Raw genomic sequence first — 25,066 nt, forward strand, 5'->3', positions numbered from 1 at the left:
AGTCCCTTTCTCTGCATCAGACTGGAATGGACCATTGCCTTGCAGCTGCTCCTCATTGAGCCTAAATTGATTAATTTCATCCATAGTCCCCTTTCTCCATATGCTCCCAGCTGCTTCATGTAAAAACATACCAAGTCTGACTGGATAAGTGCACTGGGTTAGGTGCGTGGGCGAAGACCCAAGTGGATTTTTGGCTGTGTGTATGGCCGCAATGGGGAAGTGCTGGACAGTTCTTATTAGTCAGCAAGGCCTCAATTTAGCACATGTAACTCCCTGTACTTATTGCTGTCTTTTCTGGGGTTTGGACTTTGTTTTTCTCTCATCCAGGCTTGAACCAAAGTCTAACTGAGACTGTGGCTATTTTTTATGTGCTCTGCCTTAAAAGTCCTTATTACCCCTAAGGTACTCCATAGCCTCGAATAGAGAGTGCCCTCTCTGTTAGTCATGCTTTTTCGCCTGTGTAAAATAGCTCTACACAGTGAAATCAATTTTACCTGGAGCGGTCCTTTTTTACCCTCCTGTGCAAACCTGGATCCTTTGCATTCCATGCCTCTGCTTGTTTGCCATGAATTTTGTTGCCGGTCTTCGTTAGTTGTGAGCAGGCTTATTAACCTGCATGAGTTCTTCAGGATTGTAGGAGATTCTGCTCTTGCTGCGGCTGAACCCTTGCACAAGCTTTTGAACTTGGTGAGCGGACTGGAAGATTTGCTTGGCTCCACAAGTGTAGTGCACAAATGCATGGCTCAGATTGGGGTTGTTCTGGGAAAAATGGGATGTGCTTTGTGAAGGGGTAATTGGTCTGGGGAAGAAGCTCAACTCCTGACATCTCACAGGCTGCGTGCAGTAACAAGTTTTGTATTGAATAAAGACTTTTGTTATCAAAATAAAAAGGGGGGTTGGGGAAATCCTACCTATCGCTAACTCTGAGGGGTTTCCCCGCCTCAACAAAACTAAGGAACGTCTGTGTCAGGATGTCTAAAGCAAAAAGAGTTCTCTGTCCAAAATCCTAAACTGACCCTCGCACACTAAACTCAATATAATGTGAAATGGGAAAGTCTCTTGTCTGAGCACCTGCAGCTTCCTTCTGAAGTTTCAAACACAAAGTCTCTAAGGTGAAGAAAAAAAAAATAAAGTTCCACCAGAGAAGGGTCCTTCCCTTCCCCTAGAGTCTTTCTGTTTATTCAAAGTGTCACTTGTCAGATATTCCACAATCCCAAAGGGATTACCTTCCCTTACCTTGAGTTTTCACCGACTCCACAACACTTAACAGTTCTTTCTCTGGACCCCTGATGCCCTTTTCAGAAAGGGGTATGGTTCTTCCCTTTTTGTCCACAATTCAAAAAGGAGGGGTTTCTTCCCGTTTTCTCAGCACTTCCTGGGCTTCTCTGTCCCATTTCTCCAGGCCCTGGTTTACCCTCCTGCCAGGGTTTTATTTTGCTGCTTGGGTGCAGGTTCCAGACTCGCTGTATGCCGGGTTTACTCCCCTGCCAGAGCTGGTGACCAGTAAACAACAGAGATTCTTTATCCACCCTACAATATGCCATACAAGAACGGGGAGATGGAGTGGTGTTCGGTCTTAATGAAACAGCGGATACCATGTTTGACCTAGCAAGTCTATCCCACTCCCATGAGGGATGTCTCCCCTCCTGTGGACCTCCCTCATATAGCCTCCCCCAGGGTCAGGATGAGGTAGCTTCTGCCTTTTCCTGGCCACATGAGGAGAGACTTTCCCTGGGAAAGGAGTGATGACATTGCTATATTTGTCACATTACCTAAACACCACATTCATAATAGAACTGAGTCTGAGATAATGGGGCTCATTACGAGAATGCCGATAAAACGGCGGCAATACCGTGCCAGTATAACCATTACCGACAGGCTGATTGATGGAATTACCGGTGTATCACGAGTCCGTGGGCGTGCGCACATCTCCCCGCCGGTAATGGTAATACTGGCATGCCGGTATTACCGGCAACTACAGCAGTTTGCTGGTATTACCGGCAGATATGCTGGGAAAAACTGATACGGCACAAACTGCCGGAATTACCAGTGCCAAAGTTACCACCTCCAGTTACCGCCGCCAGTAATAGCCTCACTGATGGAACGGGAAGCTCACCAAGGGTCATCTTGAACAACACAATCCACTCTGTCTCCCATTTCCTGTTGCCATCCAGTGCAAGAGGAGGCATAAACCATGTCATAGGAAAGGAAGGCACGTGTCCTTGACGTCCACATCACGTCCGCATCAGGAAACCAAAGTTCTCTGAGGCAGAACTCACATCATTGGTGGACACACTTGTCCAGCACGCTGATGAACCTTTTGGGGCTGGACACTGCAAAACAAGCCAGAAGCGGAAGACTGCCATGGCGTGAGGTTACAGACAGTGTGACATCCATGGAGACTGATCCCCGCACAACCAGGGACTGCCACAAGCGCTGGGATGACCTACATCGGAGGGTGCCCAAAATTATCGCCACCCACAGGAGGGAATCCTCAGCCACAGGAGAAGGAACCTTGTCACCCCTCACCCTCATGCCCTGGGAGGAAAGGTGCAGCTCCATCCTACACTTAGAGGGCATTGTGGGTTTTGGGATGGCAGAGGCTGGAGCTGGGACCCAAGATGATGGTAGTAAGTTCAAAAACCCCCATGTAAATGCCGTTCCTGCGTCCATATACATGCATCCCCAGACAGAGATTACAACACATGTCAGACACAGCAAATAGCCTGATCCTAAAACGCATGTAAGGAGATTTGGGTAGAAGTAGTCATGCACAAGCACTGTGGCCAATATGTACAGTCCCGCACATGTGTGCCAAGGGAGGACATGACATGAGTCATAGGCCCACTGCACATATAACAGGCCACCTTGGCAGTCCAACATGCAATGTGCACTCCCACCACCCACATGTAGATGCACACTTCGGAGACAACCGACCAGAGAAGCCTCATGACAAAAGCAGGACACACACAATGTGTTATGAATTAAATGCAAAGCCGCAGTTGGGACACCCAGAACACTTAACAGCATGCTCATCTCTTCCCAACAGGCACTTAGTCCTCCAACAGTGATGGCCCAGGGCTGTCAACAGGCCGACCAGCTGCAGGCAGACCCACAAAGGGAGGCAGGCCCAGACAGCAGGGCAGTACAACTGCCACGTCGCAGACACCATCAGCCCCAGCCCCACCTCTGGCACCATTGCCAGCCACTGCTGCATGTGGCACAGCTGCAACCACCACACCTATGTTCAGTGGCCCCACTGCCCCCCCCCTGTGTCCTCCACTCCACCACAGGCACCGCAGCCACCAGGCCATCATGGCTGGTTTGCCACAGAGGAGGAGGATGACGATGACGACGACGATTGAACAACCTACCCCTCTGCCGGTTACATCCCCTCATCACCCCATAGACCCCCACCATTACCACTGCCCAGCCTCCGTACAATTGATGCACACTTGCATGCAATAGAGGCCCAGAAGGGGGAATTACTGCCATTGCACATGTACAGCTCAATGAGATGAGACTGATGAGGGAGTATATGCAGGCCTTCCAGTCGCAGGAGGGCCAAGTCCCGAGGCCATGCAACCACAGCCCTCCCCATCCTTGCACAAAGAGTGAGGGATGGGAATGAGATTGCTTCCTCTGTGGAAGAGATCATGGAACATGCCGTCCAACTATGCCTGGAGAACATGGAGGCCAAGGGCTCAGACCTACCCACATCGGTGACCACCACTGAGGGCTTCCAGCTTCCAGCAAGGCAGCCCAAGGCACTGGTCACCGAGCCTATGGCCACACAGGAGTCTGGCAAGAGCCCCATGCCCAAGAGGGCCCGCAAGTGACAATGACACTTACTGGGTGTTCTATTGGGTGTGTTTGGGTAGAGGCTGGAGGGGTATGTTTGGGGATGGGTTGGAGGGGGGTGTTTGGGGAGGGGTGAAGGGTATAGGTGCATTCATGTAACTGTTTAATACATCCTTTTCACTTAAAGCAATGATTGGACATTCCATTCCATTTCTTCAAACAGGTGTTTACTGTGATTGTGCATGATATAAAGGGAGGTGCAAGGGAAGTGCTGGGTGGAGGGGGAACTCAGAAAAGGTTATCAATGAGTTCTTGCCGGGACATGCGTCCATCCCTGGTCTCTATGCGCTCAGTGCACAGGTCTGGGGCAGGAATGTCCAGATCTGGGGCCAGGGGTATATTGCACCTGATGCAGATATTGTGCAACATTTCACAGGCCAATACAATCTGTCCCACCTTCTCTGGCCTGTACATGAGCGCACCCCCATACCTGCGCAGGCACCTGAATCGGGCCTCCAGGAGAACAAAGGTCCGCTCAATCACCACCCTGTTCCGCACATGGGCCCAGTTGTACGCCACTTCCTGCGGTATCTGGGGATTCCTCAGAGGGGTTGCATTGTGCTACAGTGTTTCACATTCCAGTCCTTTCATGTGTATCGTATTGCATGGCTCAGAGTGTTGTCCGAGGACATGCATTTGGTGACTAGGTGGCCATGTCTGATCATACACTGCCTTTGCAATATGGGGGGAGTGGGGGAGGGTGTTGCCTCCTGGTAACTGGAGTGCATTAAGTGTGGATGTCCCGTTGGGGTTGCAATGACCAGCTCAGTGACTGTTATATTACAAGTCATGTGCTACCCCTGTGTGTTGTGGCCTGTCAATTTAGGGGTGCGCTGGTGGGTCCTGCGTGTGCAGTGCACATTCCAGACATGCATTCATTACATTTTGCACCCTCACCCCCTTGGCTGTCATTCAAGCTGCAAGGTTGATGGAATTGTACATGTACTCATCCAACATCTAGGTCATTTACTTAACTTTATAAATTTATATTGCGCAGTCCATTAACCCTTGGGTTTAAGGGCGCAACAACAAGAAAGATAAACAACAAATCAGGATCCTAAATAGCCACACAACCAAGTGGGGATCAGATCCGAAGATTAAGCAAATAAGAGTTTTGAGTTTCTTTTTTAAATTGTTGGTGTACCGTATGCTCCTGAATTCCTGAGGCAGGCTATTCCATGCTCTAGAAGCTGCATTCTAGAAAGCACCCTATGTGGCTTTAATAGTCCTAAATCAACTGGTCTGTATTACTGGATCTCAGATTTCTCGTATATATTTGTTCCTTAAGTAGAACTTAAAGGTAAACCAGCATTTTACCCTGTCGACATTTCTGTACAATTACCAATAGGCGAAATAGCAGCCTCGACTCCACTGGGAGCCAGTGCAAGCCACGTATAGCCTCCGAGACGTGTTCTCTCCAGGAAATTCCCAACACCACGCACACTGCACTGTTCTGTATTACCTGCAGCTGGCCAATCTCCGCTTTGTGGATGCTGTACAATAAGCTACTGCAATAATCAACTTTGGCCCTTGCGATGGTCTCTGCATTCTCCTGGGAAATAAATGGGTGGAGATGGGCCAGAAGTTTAATATAATAAGCTGAGGAGGACACCAGGCTACCCACATGTCCCTTGATATTTAGATATTGGTCAAGATAGACACCCAGCCTCTTAACCTTCTTTTGGGCCATTATTCTTGTATCCTGAATTAGAAAACTCTCCTATGCTGGACCCAGTTTCCTAATCAGGTCAGGAGTGCCATCGACCAATAGCTCTGTCTTCTCTCTGTTCAGAGCGAGAGCATTTTGCACCATCCAACCCTCAATAAGGGAGTATATTTTATTCAACTGCTCTTCATCAACATCATGTGTACCAGTCATTCGAATAACACACTGCGTATCATCAGCGTAATTCGTAAAAGTGACCCCACTTTTCTCTAAAAGCGCAAAGAAGGGCACTGTGAAAATATTGTACATGTAGGGTGAAATACATGATCCCTGCGGGACACCAAATTTCAGTGTCATAGGTAAAGCCTCTGCTTCCTCATAGAAGACCTCAAAATGATAAGACCCATTGAGAAGCTGCACTCGAAAAATTTGTGACGTCCCTCAACCTGGTGACCATAATAGAAAGATTTATCGGCGGCCTTCGACCTGGTGGATCAAACAACATCAAAACAGCAACAGCAGCTGCTCCATTATCCACATGTTGCAGTAATCTGGCTTTAAATTCAGGCAGCACAGATTTCTGTCCCAAACCCCGGCCTGAACCCAGATTGATAGTTATCTAGAATGGAGTACTTGTTAAGATATGCCGAGATTTGGCCTCTGTGACGTGCCATGTACGCAGGCATGGTGCTGTTTCCACAGGATCATGTCATCGTGGGTTGATCCTGGGAACAGCAGTGCGTGATGGTCAGGTTGGTGTCACAGGTCACCTGGACATTGAGGGAATGGAACTGCTTCCGGTTCCTCTAGACCTCCTCTGAGGCGTGGGGGGACACCAGCTCCACTTGCGTGCAATCCAATGCTGCTACCAGATTGGGCATGCCTGCAATGGCATGGAACTGGGCCTTGGTGGCGTTGAGCTGTGCCAGGCTGGTGGGGAAGGCAATGTGTTAGCCCACATGGTGCAGGATGGCCTCCAGCACATGCACCAGCATTCTGGAGAATGCAGGCTGCGATTTGCCATGCAGCTGGCTCACAGTGCTAGAACGTGCCAGAGGCTAAGAAGTGCAGAACTGGCATCGGTGGTATCCTGCTCCCTATGCCGTCCTGGATTTGGGTGTGGAACTCCGATGATCTCCCTGTCAAGGCGATACAGGGTGAGGATTTGTGTGTCCGTGAAGGTCCATGGTGTGTGGGATCACTGTACGCCTGCCCCTCCTCCTTCTCGCCACCTGCATCCCCATCTGCCACATCCTACTCCTCCTCTCCCGGGCCTCCTGTCGCCACTGCTGTTACTCCATCCCCAGCAGCTATAAATCAGCATGTAGCCCCTTCAGGTCCATCTTAACAGCAATGAGTGGCAGCACGGTTGTGTTGGTAAGTGTTTTGGGGAAGGTGGGGCCCTTTAGTACTCTTCCTGTGTGCAGTGGGTGCACCTGGGTGGATTGGCTGCATCTGTGGCCTGTTTGGCATCACTTGTGTCCATTTACTGGCTGCTTTGTGGTGTTGGTATCTCCGCCTGAGATTTGGAGGTAACACCTGCAAATTGTTGCCAGTATTACCGGCAAATCCATTCTCGTATTTTGCCGGTATCACAGTTGTGCCGGTAACACCGGCGCAGGGGTCTTGGATATCTGTTATCCATTGCCAGTTTTACCGGCGATGGTAATCCAGAAGGGCCATTATTACTGGCAACTGTGTTTCCGCCTACTTGTAATTTGCCGGAATGTTAAAAGTGCTGTTAAATGGAATAACCAGCACTTTTAAAATTTACTGGCAAACATGTAATGAGGCCCAATATGTGCCGGGGCCCAGAAATAAGTCTCAGGGCTCAGCTCTGGCAAACACCCACACAAATCGAGCACTTCTGACCCCGACCTGGAACCATTAGATCTAGAAATGTGCTCCTTCCAAGATGCGTGGCATTCCATCTACACCAGTGTGCCGATGCTGAAATCTATATTGTTCGGCAAGTAACCACAACTGTAAACCACCAACCTCATCCAGCATAACTGCTTTTTTGGTTAGAGGGTATTGCTTTCTGATCCTTTTAGCGCTGCTTGCTGGTCGTTTCTTCATTATTTTCTTCATCCCTAGACGACTTCTTCATTTTTAAGTGACTCTTGAGGGCTTCCATCCAACAAAACTGCAAAAACTGCTCCTTGGGGCACTTTTGCACAACATTAACTCTTTCTCGCCAAGGCATGTCCATGTTCACGCTATTGGCTCCTCTTGATCTCTCTTGAAATTGCCAGCCTGGAAAGAAAAGCATTTGACGTACCTATTACTGCTGTTTCTTTTTCAGGAAGGACTCTTTATTGGCTCTGAGAGTACACTTCTCTAAAATCGATACTTACCGAATACATTTTGGCATATTTTGTTTACAAAGTTTTACTTACCTGTGAGTGTATTGTTTTTCTCTTTGCATTTTCTAAATATAAAGATTCTACTTGTATACAAGAAAAGTGTGTGGACTTTCTCTTACTTGGTCTTAATGAAAGGTGTATACTGTATCTTTGAACTACCCCACTCCAATGCCTGAGAGTTAGGCCCAGGCTGCTCTGTCATGACCACCACTTACAGTGGCTGGTGAGCTTGAAAGAGAGTCACTAATAATACCCAAGTCCGGAATATCCCTGAGGACCCTGACAACAGGGCCTCAACGATAATCTCTACAACTGTTCTACATTCTGCTGCTTGGCAACAGGCTCAGTCCAGTCCCTGTTCCACTGAACTTCCGATGAGAATGAAGGAAAGGGGAGTATGGACTGAGAGTAGAGTAGTCACCACAGTGCGCTACTTTTTCGTTTTCACCCATTATAGCAATCCTGTCCCAACCAATGATTTCCATAGGGGCTATTGTCCCACGGGAATGTGGGAATGATAGATGATAGCTGCTAAAAGTTCTGGCTTTGTTCCTCACGCTCCCCAGAGAAAGGGGAATTTGACAAAATAACAAAAAATCAGGTTCATACTGGACACTGGCGTAGAACGTGTTAGGAGATGGAGAGAGTGAAAGAATAAGCATTCAAGATTTTCTCTTATCTTCTCCCTCCAGACCTGCACCATAGCTGCCTGCCACAATGCCTCTGCTAAACGTTCTTAGGCAATGGGTGCCATTTTCTCTTCAGAGCTTTCCTTCAACTTATCCTGTTGCGCTGGTATCTGAATTTACCTGAATGATTTTTACTAGTTGAAGTCTACTACGTCTACTCACTGACTACTTAACATTTGTACATACTTGCACTCTTTTGTGTTTCAGATAAGATTGTTGGATTAGGTTCCCAGTATCTTTTATCGATTTTTCAACACTACTTGCTTACACGTTTCGATGCTGTTGACCTGACACCCTTTTGTGCACGCCCATGTACAAAAGGTCGCTGTGTTGATCATACCTGTCGATGCTGCCGGAAGACGCACACTCACAGATGCTATTCTGGCGTTAGACGCTCATGCAAGCTGATGGGCGATGGCACTCCCACGTGGCCTCCAAGCAATGCTAAAAACTAAAGGATAGCTTGTGCACTAAGCCGGATGCTGCTGCTTCACGCGGTCTCCTGGCGAAGCTGAAACTGCTGTGCCGGAACCGCACCAGTTACTATGGGACTTAGATAACCTTGGCGAGACGCTGGCACCTTAACAATGGTCTGCACTATTCACGTAAGGATATCATTTCAGATGTACCTTATTCTCAAATGCACGAGTTAACAGGGCATATTATCTGAAGACACCGCCAAATGTTCAGGTGACCTTATTCTCAAAGGTAATTACTATTAGATCATTGTAGGAAGGGCGGACAATAGCATAAAAACTGCTGCTCAGCCAGGGCCAGCCTTAACCCTTAACAAAAGCTGGCAACCCCATCACCCCTGACCCCTGTGGGGGGGAGGGGGTCGAATGTTGTTGACTCGGCTTGGGAGCTTCAAAATGTTTTGTTGCTGTATTTAAGTGCTTAACTCCCCACTCGCATGCAGGAGCGGGGAGTTAAGCGCTTCAATACAGCGTGGCTGTCACACCAGCATGGGGCTCCTGCCCCATGCTCATGTGAAAGCTGAGCTGTATTGTAATAAAAAAGTACCCCGCTCTCCTGCTGCCGCGCCCAGCTCAAGCATTTCATTAAAATAGGGCACCTCCTGCGCCTTCACCCAACACGCCAGCACGGGGAGGCCTTGAAAGACTCTCCCCTCCCCCCCACCCCCCTCAGCTGGCGTGGCAGGGTTTGGTGCCCCGGCGATCGCCCAGGCCGCCCTTCCTTAAGGCAGTCCCTGTGTCCAGCCCCATTGCATATATTATTGTAGAATTTATGACTGGCTCCCAGCAAGCGTATTTCACTGAGACGAGCCCTTAAAGTTGCAGCTGTCGCACAAAAATAAAAATCATGTCATGCTCAGAAATGACCTGTCATGTTTTACGCTTCCCTCTGTGCCTGTTGTCGCAGATTCATGGGGATGACTCTAATTTCTGGGTATTGAAAAGCTCATCCCGTTTGTGAAATCACGTGTGCTTTTAAATGCGTAAAGGGGGCGGGGGGGGGCATCTGAATGAGCGCATCTCACCACTTGCACCAAAAACCTTTTGAGAATCGGGCGCACAGTCTTTTCTTCCGGTTCTTTGCTCAACCCCTCACTTTCTGCACCCCTCTCCCTCACCTTTTGTTTTTCTCCGGCTCTACCAGAAATGTCGTCAGGTCTAGTATGGTAGTCGCCTGTCTGTTTCCATTTCCTTCCCACTCTCCCCCACCCTTCCTTATCTATGTCTTAGCTCTTGCACTATCTGAAATGTCGTCAGGCCGAGTACGATAGTTAATTTCACATCCTTGCTGTTCATGGCCTGTAAGAATGTGGTTGTATTTTCCCTTGTTCCCTCCCTTGCCTTGAAGTGCTTTGAAACACATTGTGTATAGGTGCTATATAAATAAACAATCATATCATAACCAGTTCTCTCAATATCCCATAACGAATCTTGGTTCTCATTATTTTTTTCTCTCAGCAAAACATTAGCTTAATGGTATTAGGTAGGGTGTTGCAGTGAATCTAAGCAATAGATATGCTTCCCTGACATCTCTCCGATAATCATAGAGGTTTTCTTGGTTTTAAAATTCACCTTCCCATAAATGTATTTGATATACTCTCTGTCCCGGGAGGATAGCTCAGTGGCATCGTGCTCGCCTTGGAAACAAGACCACACGAAGCAACACAGGTTCGATCCCTGGGTCCGCGCTTAGAAACCAGGTCCGCGCTTAAAAACCTTTGGGTATTCAGTCCGTTATAAATACGCAACTAAGAGACATATTCCTGTAACAGCGCCTCGATGGCTCCGGGCTGTGTGAGCGCTTTAAAAATGCAAATAAATAAAATAAAGTATTGGTTTCTCAAGTTTATGACCATTTCATCTATTGTGAATCAATAATTGATAGTCAATTCAGGCCAAATGAGCCTTACGATTTTCGGGAGCGTGATTTATTTCACTATACATTTCGTGGGTGCAGATGTATTGTACCACAAAGAGCCTGTACAGTTTTCAAACAACACTCTTCTTCAGGGCTCTTCTAACATTATATATTTAACTGCAACTTTCATATTGTATACTGGGTATACACTGGTTGCTTAAAGGCGATGCATAGTGCGGAGAGTGCCAATCATATTCATTGGTAAATTGCATACATTCAAATGTGTGAGTATAACAAAAAGTGAAAAGATGACTGGTACTTTATTCTCTAATCCATGCATGAAATTGAACATTTACCTATTTTCTGTTTGCGCATATAATTGCCAGTGTTAGTCTTTTTGTTTGGATAGTAGTTCTAGAATCCTTGTCAACATTCTAATTACCTAGCCAGTGGCAAGTAGTCAATCATGGATGCTGAATTAACCTCCATCTTTGTTTGGGATGGAAGAGCCCATCTGGATTTTAAGCACTAATGAAGATCTAGTGTAATCAATTCCACTCTCATTTCACTCACGTACCATCCAGACAACATACACTAGACCTGCTCACCCTTCCTAATATTTCAAATGCGTGAAACATTTTCCAACTGTGTGCACTACTATTTTGCCCCTAAGGGACCTGTCACTACCACAAAGCATTTCTCCCCGACTGCACCACCCCTCCCTTCCCTCATTCTCTAATCTTCCTTTGATTATTATTTTCCTTCAGCAGAGTAAGTCCTGCATTCCCCAGGTGGGGTTAACTATTGGAACTATTGAAACTACTATTATGGTGATTGTCACAGCATAAAAGCATAGTTGCTCTGCCAGTTGTTTCAATCATCTACCCTCAGAGAGCTCAGTTGCCTTATTCCAATGGAAGAGCATTTATTGACTGGAATGGGCTACAGGAATGTGAATCCACTATGTCTTATGAGCATATTTTTCTCATGACAGTGTGTTTGATTTTAGGCTCAGGAAACATTGCAGAGGACATGGAGAGGCAGCTGCAAGCTAACTGTATTCGAATCAGTGTGTTAGAGGAGGAGAATGCCCGGCTGCGCGCCATGCTGTGCAAACTTAGAGAGACAGCCCAGCAGGGGGCTCTGAAGGTGAGTATTTGTAAACCATAGTGCAATATGGTAATTTAAGAGCTGCTGGTGGGGGATATTTACTTAACCAGGCTTTAAATGCTCAAGAGAATCTGCACACCTGGGAGTCTTGACTAGCGCTGACATAGAGTAAATTTCCAAGAAGTTAGGCCCTAGTTGTATGTAGTCCGTTCGCATCCGGCACCAAAGAAGAACTTTTGCCCAAACAGTAGGTGTTCGTGATCGTTCTGTGCCAAACAGTGTGCGTTGATGCAAATTCGTCCTAACGCATTGTCACTGATAGTTAATCTTTAGGATTTTGCTGTCACAGATTATGCATTGAGTTCTGAACAGGGAGGCAACAGGTCTCTTATTTCGGTAAAACATTGTTTTTCATAATAGCAAAACCATTCATAAAACTATATAGAGTACCATTAAAATACAGTTCTACTTTCATCAGTACAGTGTTCAAAAGAAGTGCATCAAGCTAAAAACCTTTCCCAAATGCACAAGGGTAATGGAAGATAATTTGCAGTAGCATAACAAATAGGTACATATGTTAATAGCATATGTAACAAAACTGGCTGACATCGTGTAAAACCCTTACTTTTCAATGGCGGGATTAAGTTGACCTTTTTTATTATCCTATTTAATGTGCAAAATAGAAGAAGTTTTTAATTATCGTCTGACAGACCTAAAGCATCTTTTGTCTCGATTCATATGTTGCGACCATCAGCTTTATATCTTGAGTTGTCATTTTCCATGACACCACTTAATTAGCAATATTAAATGAGTATGATTTGAAAACCACTTTAAGGATGAATATTATTGGTTAAAAGTAAGGGTTAGTAAGTTCTTACAGATGCTTTTATTTCCTGAACATGTGCTCTTCTGTTCCCTGCAATCAATGTCGAATGTTGCTTTATAATCGTCTTTGAATCTTATGGAATTACTCTCAGGTCAGTGTACCAAGTTGATGAATCTCAATATTTTAGTTCATAACTGTAATTTTTTATTTTATTTAAATTTTGTATATTTGGTTTATTTCAAACCTTATACAAAAACATGCACACTCAAAATGAATTGCATCACAATTCAAAATTATAAATTCAAAAAAAGAAGAAAACCCTAAAAGAACGATTGATAAAATCACAACCATTAGCCTTAAAATCACTAATTTCATTACATATCAAAATCTCTAAAAACACTTTCATTACAAATCAAAAGTCTCTAATCACCCTAGTTTTAAGATTATCAATTTATACATTTTCAAATAATTTGAAATTGGGTAAAAAAGTTATTAATTTAATTAGTAGTGAGGTGGGTTGGCCGCATACAATATATTCCCAAAATGTCAATGTGTTCCTCCTCCTCCTCATGAACCTACTCTGAGAAAAAGAGAGATCTTATTTCCCGTAATGAGCAACATTCGATAAAAAAGATGCTTCAGAGGTTCCGCCTCTAAATTGCAGGACCTGCAAATAGCAGCATTACTTTGTCCTCGGATATGCAAGATCTCTCTAGTATGTATTAAGTTTAATTTTATCCGTAGAAAGGTTTTCTTACATCTCCCATTTGGACAGCGTATTAAATACTTTGCGAGACTGTCTCTCTTTTTTTTGCTCTGTACAGAAATCGCTGAGTAGGCCACATGAGGAGCGCTTCTCATATGTTTTAATCCAGTCCATTTCCAGGAGTTTCCTCTTTACTAAAATATAGTCAATACTTTCAACTTCCTCATTTATTCCAATTTTATTTAGGATCATTTTACTGTTGCTCATGAAGAAGTTTGTGTTGCTAATTTCCAACTTCATCAGGTGTCTATGAATTAGGTGATACAAAGATGGAGGATGGGCTGCCTTTAGTTTAAAAAATAGCCGGAGAATGCTCTCGTCTCTCAAACACGTCAGTGAAGCTAAGCCCAACTCGAAGCGCACGAATGAGACTGGGATGCAATTAGGCAGCCCCAAAACCCTCCTCCACAGAATACCCCCCAGCTTTGCAAAATCATACGCTTCTGCCACCATGGTTATTTTGCTACCATATAATAAGGTGGGCACTACCTTTTGTTTATAGAAAGCAAAATGAGGTTGAAGAGTAAATCGGCAGTATTCTTTTATATATGTAGGATATTTGTGCCCTCAGCTGTGTCACCTTATTTTGTATGTACGTAATCCAAGGAGTGCCCAGCATATTCCTTGCTAGGATAAATCCCAGATATTTCATGGAGCTTTCCACAGCTAATGGTGTTCCTTCCGTCAACCAACTAAATCTACCTGGCTTACTCCTGGGTCCTCCAAAGAACATAACACTGGTCTTTGCAGGATTCACCTTCAACCTATTCATTGACATATATTCAGACAGTTTCTATAGTAATCCCTGCAGGCCCTGTTGGGTCCATCCAATAGCAGAATATTATCTGTACAACCCAACCAGTGGCACCCCTCATCATCCAGTCTTGGGGCAACAAACCATGCAGGAGCCAGAAACCCACCCAAATCCGATATATAGAGGTTAAAAAGGCAAGGGACTAAAACGCACCCCTGCCTTAAACCTCTGGCCGTGAAAATGGGGCGAGTAACGTGGCCCTATCTATTCGAATGGATTGTGTCCTCTAACGTATTCCTCATCTTTGATATTCGATATCCAGCTTCAGCTGCTTCAGAATTTTTTTTTCGGTGCATAGATGTCGTCGACTCGATGTCCCTCGAAGGCCTCCGTCTCGAGGATGATGTCATTGAAGGCATATACAGCACACGCAGCGTCCATTGGCTTCAGTTCAGTTTTTCCACGAATGCTATCGCTTTGAGAAATGCAGCATGCTTCATCACTTTGTGACGACCTCCTTACTTCGAGAAATCTTGAAAATATCTTCTTCGTCGACACCGACAACCCTGAAGACCGGGTTCAAAAAGTGTCATGATTGTGGGTCGAAAATGTCATTGACCGATCCTCATCTTATATGTTTGTGGTGCCTTGGAGTAGACCATAACACCTCAGACTGCTCCAAGTGTCAGTCGATGACCGGAAAGGCCTTGAAGGAACGAAAGGGGAAATTGACGGTAGGTCGAAACCCCAAATCATCTACCCTGACCAAGAAACCTTCGACCAACGAATCGAGAGGAGGCTCTCCTTGGAGGAAGAAGGTTAAGAGGTCGAGATCGAGAAGTGGCTCCTACCACTCATCATCGTCGAAGTCCAAGAGGCACCATAGGTCACCTTATTCGACTTAATTGTTGTACGCTTCCCCTAACAGGGTATCGTGTCCCACTAAAAAATCCACTTCAGCCGAGTGTGAGGCTTTCGGAAGAGATGGTAAAGATATTTGAAAAACAAAAGCCTCCAAGCCATGCTCCTATCGCACCTTCGAAAGAAGCCGGGAAGGAAAGGGCTCAACCTAAATCCTGCACGCCTTTTGAGCCCGGGGACAAAGACCTGATCCTCATCGGGAGCCGTTGTGGCCTCGATCCGATGATGTCATCGAAGGATCCATCGAGTCAAAAGCACAAGCAGAAGTCAATGTAATCGGCAGCCTCGACGCTGGCGGCACCTTCAACGCCAGCTAAACCCTCGATGCCGAAGACATCGACTCGCGCTGCACCATAAACGTCGAGCGCACCATCAAAGTCTATGGCGCCAGTAAAAGATGTTTCGATGGCTCCTTCAGCCTCGAATCCATTGTTCATTAAACCTTTCTAAAGATCCCGGATTTCAGTCAGAGGTTTATCATACAGACAGATGCTTGTGAATTTGGCATTGGTGCAGTGTTATCACAACTGAACTCGGAATGGGTAGAACAAACTTGTGCATACCTGAGTCGGCGCTTGATCAAACAAGAGCGTTACTGGGGCACCATTGAAAAGGAAGCATTTGCAGTGGTCTGGCCATTATGCATGCTGAAACCCTACATTTTCCGGTCTCATTTTACTGTCCAAATTGACCACAGATCCCAAGTTACTGCGTTGGGGCATATCCCTACAGAGCTTGGACATGAACATCCAAACCAAACCGGAGATGCAGCACTCTAATGCAGAAGGCCTCAGTAGGTACTTTCACCAGGAGGATGAGCCAAACCCTGAGGTACCCCCCATCCTTTTTGGATGGGGGCATGTAAGGAATTGCCATCTGGCAAGAATGCAAAGCTCTGGCTTTTTACATTTTTATTACATAACATGATGCAGGAGATTCCTTCTCAAATGGAGTAATCTGCTAACGAGATACCTCCTTGCAGCAATTCCATGACAAAAGCACATTGCACTTGTCCCGTGCTGCATCAGTAACCTGATCCACAGCCCCCACTCTGCTCGTGGCGCAGAGCAGGTTCAAAGGTCACAAGATGCCCACTTAATCGCCTCAGCAAAGACTGCAGCAGAGGGTTGACATTAAGGATTTGCCTCTGTACCCAAACTATCATGATCATGTGTATCCCATGCTGGTGGAAGGCTAAACTGTAAGAATAAGCTATGCCTGAGTTTAGGCATAGTGCATGGCGATACTTATGATTAAGGGGAGGAAGGATAGCTCATGGGCAATACATTTGCCTTGGAAGCAAGACAATGCGGTGCAACAAATGTTCAAATCCCGATCCTGTGCTAGGAAACCACTCGTTGACTTTAAGCACATTATAAATGAACAATAAAATCAAATAAAAAATAAGGCCGCCACATCCCAATTGATTTTGCACGTGTCGGCTCCTGTGAGTCAGCTCTGCTGTGGAAGGGATAATGTATTTGGTTCAGATGGGCCGATACTGCCACATGGCAGTAGAGAAACCCAGAGGACCCAGCTTCTCTTTGATTCTCTTTGTGAGGGCCGGTAACCCCTACCCCAGAGACAGACGCACAGTAGGCAGCTGTCTTTGGCCCAGGTATCAAAAGGAGAACACTTATTCAGGAGGAGCAGCCGCACCCCAGGGTACCTGAAAAAACCTATGTGCCTTTACCAAGAAAGGACTATTTTAAGTCTCTTAATTCTATAAATGAGGTGAATGAGCCCTCAGATAATGAGGCACCATTTGGCCTCCAATTTGGCACGCCAAAAGTACCGTAGAGTTTTATCTCCGAGGAGTCAAGCTTGAGAGACCTTTATGACAACCTGCAGACGGGCAGTGGAGCAGACCCCTCACCTGAGTTGGAGTTTGGGAGGCCAGAGGCCGGAGACCATGCTGATGCATCATACAGACAGCTCATGTCCAAGGTAGTGGACTACATGGGGTGCAGTAGGCCTCCACTGCCTTTCGAACAGGATGATCTGACAAACATCCTGGACAAGGGTCCTCAGTCACATCCTATATTAGCATTTCACATTGCTCTGCAAAAAAGGGTGGCGACAAATTGGGAAACGCCAGAAACCAATCTGGCTGTAAATAAAAACACTTAACCAAGAAGTACTGCCCTTGCAGTAGTGACCCTGACTACCTTTTAAAACACTCCACTCCAGAGAGTCTGGTTGTACAGGCAGCTACTGCAACTTCTAAAGAGGCTTACCCTACCATCCCTCCAGATAGGGAAGATAAAAGAGTAGATGAACGGGCAAGGAAGGTATTTTCTGCAAGGAGTATGGTGCTCAAATCAGCCAACTCCACATGTGCCCTTGCAAAATTTATATTCACACTATGGGACTGCAATTCCATGGCGGCAGAGCACATTCCCGAAGGGGATGAAAGAGACCGGTTCAAACAAGGTGACAAAAAATGAGACCAGGAAGAGGCAGGGAGCAATGATGATTACTCCCAATGAGAACCAACACCAGCCGTCTAGTAGCCGGTAGAATCCGATTGGCCGCCCGACATGGTTTAAAACCATGCCGGGAGAGAAGTATGGAGTTCGCCTTCTTCTATATCCTGCTGCAGTTGGAGAACAGTGCAGAAGACGGGTCGGCAAGACAGCGCTTAATTATGAGATCTTCAATAATACGTGACCGTTATCAGAAGAGCTAAATGGACAGACTCTTCAATCTGTCTTCCCTATACTTTGTCAGCTGACTGGGCCGCAGCACTAAAAAAAGGGGAGGAGCTCAACTGTGTGACGAACGCTGAGCAGACTATGATATGAGCATCTATATTTTGGGGAGGAATGTATAGCATAGTGAAGCTGAGCATTGCATGAATCATGCAGTGTGGGAAGGAACACTGACCAGAGCAAAGCCAATGTGCGAAATGTTGTGCTGTCGGAGGAAAAACTGAGCAGAGAACTATTGGTCCTGACAGGAGAGATCGCTGCAAGGAGGAGTTGCTGATTCTTGGAAACGCTGTCCCACTGAAGTTCTGCACAGGAGCAATCTGTAAGAACCGAAAAGTACAGTGAGAGTAACTCTGAAGCGGATGTAAACACAAATGCTGAGGGGTCAGAGAGATGATTGAACTGCATATAGGTAGTTGTGCTTCCAGTACTTGGCACACGAGTCTGAGATTAAGGAAGAGAGCCAAAACAGTGAAAGAGGCACTAAAGGAGAACGAGAAGTATAGCAGCACAGGAGGCACTAAAAGGGAAAACACATTGATGCAAGTGTCCAAGAAGAGAAGCAAAGAAGCCCAAGAGGTGCTTAGTGAAAGAAAATCAAAGCGGCACAAGAGGCATTGAAAGATTAGCAAAGTGGTGCAAGAAGGAGTAAAGATAATCACAGGAAGGCAGGTGGTGCTGAAGCAGAGAGAGAGAAGTAAAGGGGGGCCAAGATGCGCTGAGAGAAACAGACGCAAGAAGTGAAGTTTGTTAAACATTGTTCTAGAAGAGTTATTGAAAGTTGCAGTTCTAACACTTCACAAAACAAAGAGTGGGGCGCTGAGAGGCTCTAAGAGAACAAGGTGAACCGTAGACTGGGAGTGCAAGCCCAGTCACTCCCTAACATGACCCAAGTAGAGCAGTGAGTGAGTGTTCAGTTGAAAAGGTCAGACTCGATTAATCATTTGAAGATTTGACATCAAGGAATGCAGAATTACATAACGTGTGAATGACAATAGTTGCAAGACACCTAGATTGCCAGATGAGGGAAGAAAGGAAAATGCTGAATTTAATGAGAGTTTGCCCAACATTTCCAACTGTGACATCTTCATTTGCAGATACAAATATTAATAAACACTGACTGTTTCCAACCAATTGTGGGATTTCAGGTCTCCTGCACATAGGCTGTGATATCCATGATGGAGTGCCAGGATTACAAGTTAGCAGCTATTCCTTCTTTCTCCTTCCATCGTGACATCTTCATTAATATCCTTTATTTAAAAAAAATCTATCCTATGTGGTCTCCAGGGCGTCAGGTAAGCTGGGTGTCAAATGTTCTATTGTATTAATTTAAACCTGGTGTAACAGGACAATGCGTTTACTTGTTGATATAATCTTGGTCCTGGGGTGTCATCTTTGGGTTCCCCCTGTCATGCTCCCTTCCTGATCTAATTTTTAACGTAGGAGGGGTCAGAGAGGCACTGGATATTGGTTTCCTTCCTTTGCTCAATATTAAAATCATTTGTAACGCTGACAGTACAGGGTTTCTTCTGTTAGCATTGTTCACTGACCCTAAGCCAAGAGTAGGTACCTGGTTGGGTCTTATCCTGCTTGCCTCTAATTCTGCCATATTTGGCCACCTATTGCAACTGAGATGTCCAAACAGTGCAATTCATAATCTGCACTGAAAGGCCTCATTCATCATATCCTTTCTTGAGGGTGTCCAGTGCAACTTGTTCTCTTGGTTTCCCCCACAGCAAGGAGTTCTGTACAGTTACACAAAAAGGGGTCTTATATATGGTACATTTCTAAAAAAAAAAAAAAAAAAAGTACAGTAATTTCTATGATTATGATGGAGCTTCATTAATATTCTTAAAATGTGAACTTGTCTGCCTTATGCTAAAATGTCCAAGTTCTGTAACAAACGTTAGACATGACATAACATGTTAGGTGTGTTTCAGATTGTTTTTTGTCTTTGCCAGAATCATGGTAGAGTTGAATGTCCTCATCAACACTGCACAGGATGGCTTTGCCTTGGGTTCAAATTCGTAGTCTCTGGGGGTCAAACAAGATTCTCTGGGTTTCATACTTTGTAATACAGGGATCCCTTTGTCATGATCACTGCTTCCAAGGAGTCAGGAACAGCCCAACATCCTTGGAAGCAGGCCCCTTACCGTTATCTTAGGCACCAGCCGATCCCCACTGGGACCTTTTGGGCCTTGTCCTGGCGCCGGTGGCACCAGGCTCATCAAAGTCATCGGTCCCGGCACTGGAAGCGCCGGGCTCATATTATGTATGAAGATGCTTGGGCGGACTTACCTGCAGCAGACCATGCTGCTTACTTACCAGCCACTTAGAAGTCCTCTGTGAACAAGAACTACTTTCTTACCTGGGTGGGGCAAGCTCCACTCCCTGGATACAGCACTGGAACACTTCTGGAACTGCAACTCTTTTCTTACCTAGGCGGGGCCGTGGAGGAAGACGCCTCATCACTCCAAGGCTATTTAAACCACACCCGATAGATGAAACGTGCTTCGCGTTATTCTGCATCTGCAGCAGAACGCTCACCGAGTCTGTTCCGGCCTTTCTTCTTTCGATCCTGAACCTGCAAGAATTATACTTACCATTCCTGTATCCAGTCGACAACAGCACCTGCAAGGACAAGAAACAACAAGTTAGCAAGGCAACCTTTACACGCAGTGCTTACTCACCTGATCCATCGGCTGCGGCCATTTCTTCACGCTGCACCTCCGCCTGTGAAGACAAAAGCATTGTTATTACTTACCGGCACTCCGCGAATTCCGGATTTCTTCACGCTGCACCTCCGCCTGTGAAGACAAAAGCATTGTTATTACTCACCGGCACTCCGCGAATTCCGGATTTCTTCACGCTGCATCGCCGCCTGTGAAAACAAAAGAAGAGACATTAGACAGGTATTTACTTACGCCCATCGCGCTCGTCAATAGAACGCCGGCAAATACTCCGGCGTCTCTTCAGCACGGACTAAGCAGCAAGGGAAAAAGACAGTTTGAGCGCTTGCATTTACTTACTCATTTCCAGGCGCTTCACTCCATCTTCCATCTCCAGAGTCCTGCAAGACAAAAAGGGAAAAGCATTATACAGAGTCCTGTACAATATTAACGCGCCACGCACCTAAAGACTATAAAGACTAAAAAGGTGCCCGGAAACTCACCGCTCGTGCAGTTAACGACGGTAACGATCCTCTGAGTTCAAGAGGCCTATGTTTCACCAGTGAAGGAACTGGCAACGGCACCCTGCACCAGACGCAGATGGAGAGTCCAGCATTCACCTATCTAAGGTGAGCACGTGACCTGGGGGGGGCTCTACGGAGAAGCTAGGAAGACAGGGAGAGGGAGAGGAACATTCAACAGCCCAGACCCTTAACCCCCATATTCTTTCACCTACAGAAACCTCACCCTTCGGGTTCGACACACAGTGAGAAGAGGTTCGACCCCAGAAGCCAATCGAGTCCTGCACATCACTTTTCGAGTCACAGACACCTTCCTGCCAAGTCCAGCGCCTCTGTGGGAATCAGGTGAGCGTTACACCCTTGTTGGGATATATTATCCCATCTCCGTCGCTCAGTCTTGCGGGGGCTTCAGTGCCCCCACACTTCCCTTCTGGCTGTTCAGTCTGTTCATCTCCACCCCCTTAGACTGGGTACCAGGACATTGTGTGGCTGTATGTTAAGCTTTGGTGAAGGTGGCAACTAGGTCTGTGCAAGGTGGAAGCGAGCCCCAAAGCTCCTTAGAAGTTGGCCGCCTTGGCTTCTCCACAGGTTAGCTCAGGGTACACTCTTCACCTCCTTGTTTTGAGGTCCTGAATCCATCCCCTTCTACCTCCTCATTGAGTAGAAATTATCTTGTGCCGAAGGGGAGCTTACAGCACCTCTTGTACTCTCCTTGTCTGTCTATCTTAACTTATAGCTCCTTGATACCTCCACCCCTCCTCCACTCAAGCCATTCAGACTTAGAGCATGTCTGCTCCTCTCCCACCTCCTTCTAGTCTTCTCCAATACTCACTGTTTTCTAAGTTCTGCTGAGCAGTTGGATTACTGGATGTAGCGATCCGGGAATGCTACAGTGGGATAAAACCATATGCAAGGCCGAACCACAGTACTTGATTGGAGGAAGCACCCCCAAATCCAGATCAAATAGCCTTAAATACATGAAGAACATGTCTCTGGGATAATCGGTGTTTGCCGAAACCTCAAAACCAAGTTCATCAATATTCCATTAGGATTCCTACGTCCCTTCCCCTTTCCTCCATACTTTTGGGATGGACCAAGGTCCCAGTAGGGACTCTTGCAACACCTCAATTCGCATTTCTGGAGAAAATAACCAGTCAGACGATCAGATTGGGGAGGAAGTCTGTCAGCTACATCAGAACCAGCAAGGAGTACCACAGCCAGCTCTGGAGCTATCGCAGCAGGGGCCTGCTGATGGTGGACAACCACAAATTGCTCACAGCCAGAAAATCAAGATGGATGGCGAGTCCTAAGATCCACAGAAAAAATTGAAAGTCCTAAATCCTCACCCAATGGGCAAGAAACATTGTCTGCAGTAACCACCTGAGCAGAAGATGGCAGAAGAGACTGACACCCAGAGAGCTGGATGCCACTTGTGACTTCCTATGAGAACACATGTCCAGTGAAATGTGCCAGGAAGCTTTGGAGGAAAGGTTACAGGGGCATTGGCCCACCTGCAAACTAGGTGATGATCATGGAACCTGGAAGCAGACCCTACCCATCCAGCCTGCCCCATCTGGTCAGATTATTCCCAGGAAGGCTAGTCCTCTAGAGAGTCTGCATAAAGGTACACCCACCTACGCCAGTGGTTCAGAGGGTGTTGTAGATTATGGGTTTGGTGGCTGGCTAATAGATTCCTGGGAGAAGGCACTAAACCAAGCACCACAAACCCCAAAGAGAATTGTATCCGGATTTCTCCACGCAGGATGATAGTCTCAGCTAACGGGACCTACATTCCACGTTTCCAACCCAGACAACCCCCGGAAGACCCGACTGGGAAACAAAAGAAAGAGAGGGAAATATGTGATGACTTCACCTGCCTGTGCCATGGTTTTCAGGGGCACTGTCCCTGTGGCCTGGGTTATTCCCAGTTGTCTGGTCGGAGACAATAGCATGCAAACCCCAGAGGTCAGTCGATGCTATATGGATTGGCCCCCCCCATCAGCCAGCAGTGCCTCGGCCCACAGCAGTGGAGAGACTCTAGACAGTCTGCACCCTTTCCAGGGTCCCCAAATTCCAAGAGGAACACTGACCCTCTCCAATTGAAAGAGCCTGAAGCTCCATCCAGGAAAGCCAAAAGGGCCTTGAAACAGATAAACACCCATGTCCCTTTAAACCTTGTCAGGTTTGTGTATTCAACATTAGTAGATTGTATTGCAACATTGTTACTACTCACCAGAACCATTAAGGAAGTCAGTATCCCACTTTAAATTGACAAGCTGTGAACCACGCGGTCTTGCGATTTGGGTGTTGCATGTTTGTTTTCTGACCGTGGCTTGTATTACGATAGCAAATAAATGTGCCAAAGACTTGTTTCCTGATGAAACCTACCCTCAATGGGAATACAATGTTTCAATTTCCTCACAGATGCACAGTATCTAGTAAACCAAAGTAGACCACTAACCAAGTGTACTTCCAGCTTTTAGGCTACATGCAGGCAATACAAGAGACTTCAGCCAACACAAGGGAGGGTTTGGAAGGTAAGAGTGATTTCCAAGATGGTGGATGAGACTGGTCTAAGTCTATCCCCCAATACAACAAATCCCCAAGTGCACTAAGGAACAGCACGAATTATAGCCCTATCCCACTTGTAGAGCACAGATGCAGACCCTCAACCAGAGAACCACCCTGGCATAATCACTTCCTGGACCAGGAGGTTGGTGTTTTCGAAAAACGTGTTGAGTGGAGCAGTTGGGAGAGAGCTGGAGCTAGATAGACTGAGGAAGTTGGGAAGAAAGAGGAGTAGAGAGGGAGAAGTGCCTGGTAAAATGGAAGTAGGAGGTGGTTGTTATGTCCAAATTTGAGATCATTCAAGCAGGAACGATTGAGGAACTGCTTCTAAAGTCTGCAACCGGACAGGACCAGAAATGGTTTGTAACCTGCTAAAGCTTGTAACGAGGCAAGGCAAGGCTGGGAAGGCCCAAAGACCTTGGGATAACCTGGAAGGACATTGTCGAGTCTCTGAGGGTCAGAGAGCTTCCCTCTGGAAACTTCAATTGCTAAAACGGTTATTTGAGTTTCCCCAATGTTCTTTTATTTAGCCCACTTCTGCATAAATATCCATACAAAACTCTTGCTATTGTACTGTATATCTGGTCTTGGTGTACATTTTGGTCCCAGTCACTGTTTGACACGTTTCCCTAATGCTTGTGTTTTAATGCAATGTAATTATGGTTTCTCCATTGTCAAGGTCTAGCCCCCTTTTGGTCCCCAGGCATCTGATTGAACCCTCTTGCCCATAACCCCACCTCCCACCCTTCTGCCAGACTTAAAAAAACACTAGGAAACCACTCTGACACAGGACTAAAATCAGTTCAACTGATCTAATGAATATAGGCTTCCCCCTACCAGGTTACCCCAGTTCCAGGCCTTCAGGGATATGTTACAAAAACCTTTTCCAAATGTGAGATCATTCAGTTAATTTATGTAAAGCGTTTAGGGTTACTAATTATGTTCCTGATTTGTCTGGAGCAAAAGTGAACGAACCACTGGTTCAGATTTATCAGCCGCTATTTGCAACGTTGCCAGTTTTCCTGTTCTTTGATTAGCAGGTCCAGTCTGTACTTGTTTTCTTCAATGGCTGTCGGACCTATAATATGCAGCGGGTTGGATCCTGTTGGGGTGCTTGACTTTCTGGTTCCAAGCCTGTTGCTCAGGACCTGGAAAAATATGCCAGTCCTGCTGGCTGGACCCAAACCCTGCCAGTGCTCTTTAGGTGCACAGTAGTCCATCAAGGGATTTCCTGCTGTTGGTCAAATACCTCCTGTGTCTGCTGGGAAACCGTGGACTTCACAAGCTTGACTGCGCCAGCAATA

General features: G+C 46.3%; 1 protein-coding gene across 2 annotated transcripts in view; it reads left to right on the plus strand.

Moving 5' to 3' along the window:
• CCDC157 (coiled-coil domain containing 157) overlaps positions 1-25,066 on the plus strand; it is a 322,949-nt gene that overhangs the window by 261,025 nt on the left and 36,858 nt on the right. Inside the window, exons 9-10 of one of the 2 annotated variants that reach the window (XM_069619308.1) lie at positions 11,926-12,065; positions 19,153-19,268. In XM_069619308.1, the coding sequence (XP_069475409.1) occupies positions 11,926-12,065; positions 19,153-19,167 (155 nt within the window). In that variant the 3' untranslated portion in view covers positions 19,168-19,268. Of the gene's footprint in view, positions 1-11,925; positions 12,066-19,152; positions 19,269-25,066 lie in introns of those variants that run through there. The other variant, XM_069619307.1, reaches the window with a different exon arrangement.

The sequence above is a fragment of the Ambystoma mexicanum genome, chromosome 10 (genome assembly GCF_040938575.1).
Source record: "Ambystoma mexicanum isolate Mex_15411 chromosome 10, UKY_AmexF1_1, whole genome shotgun sequence".
Classification (NCBI taxonomy): Eukaryota; Metazoa; Chordata; class Amphibia; order Caudata; family Ambystomatidae; genus Ambystoma; species Ambystoma mexicanum.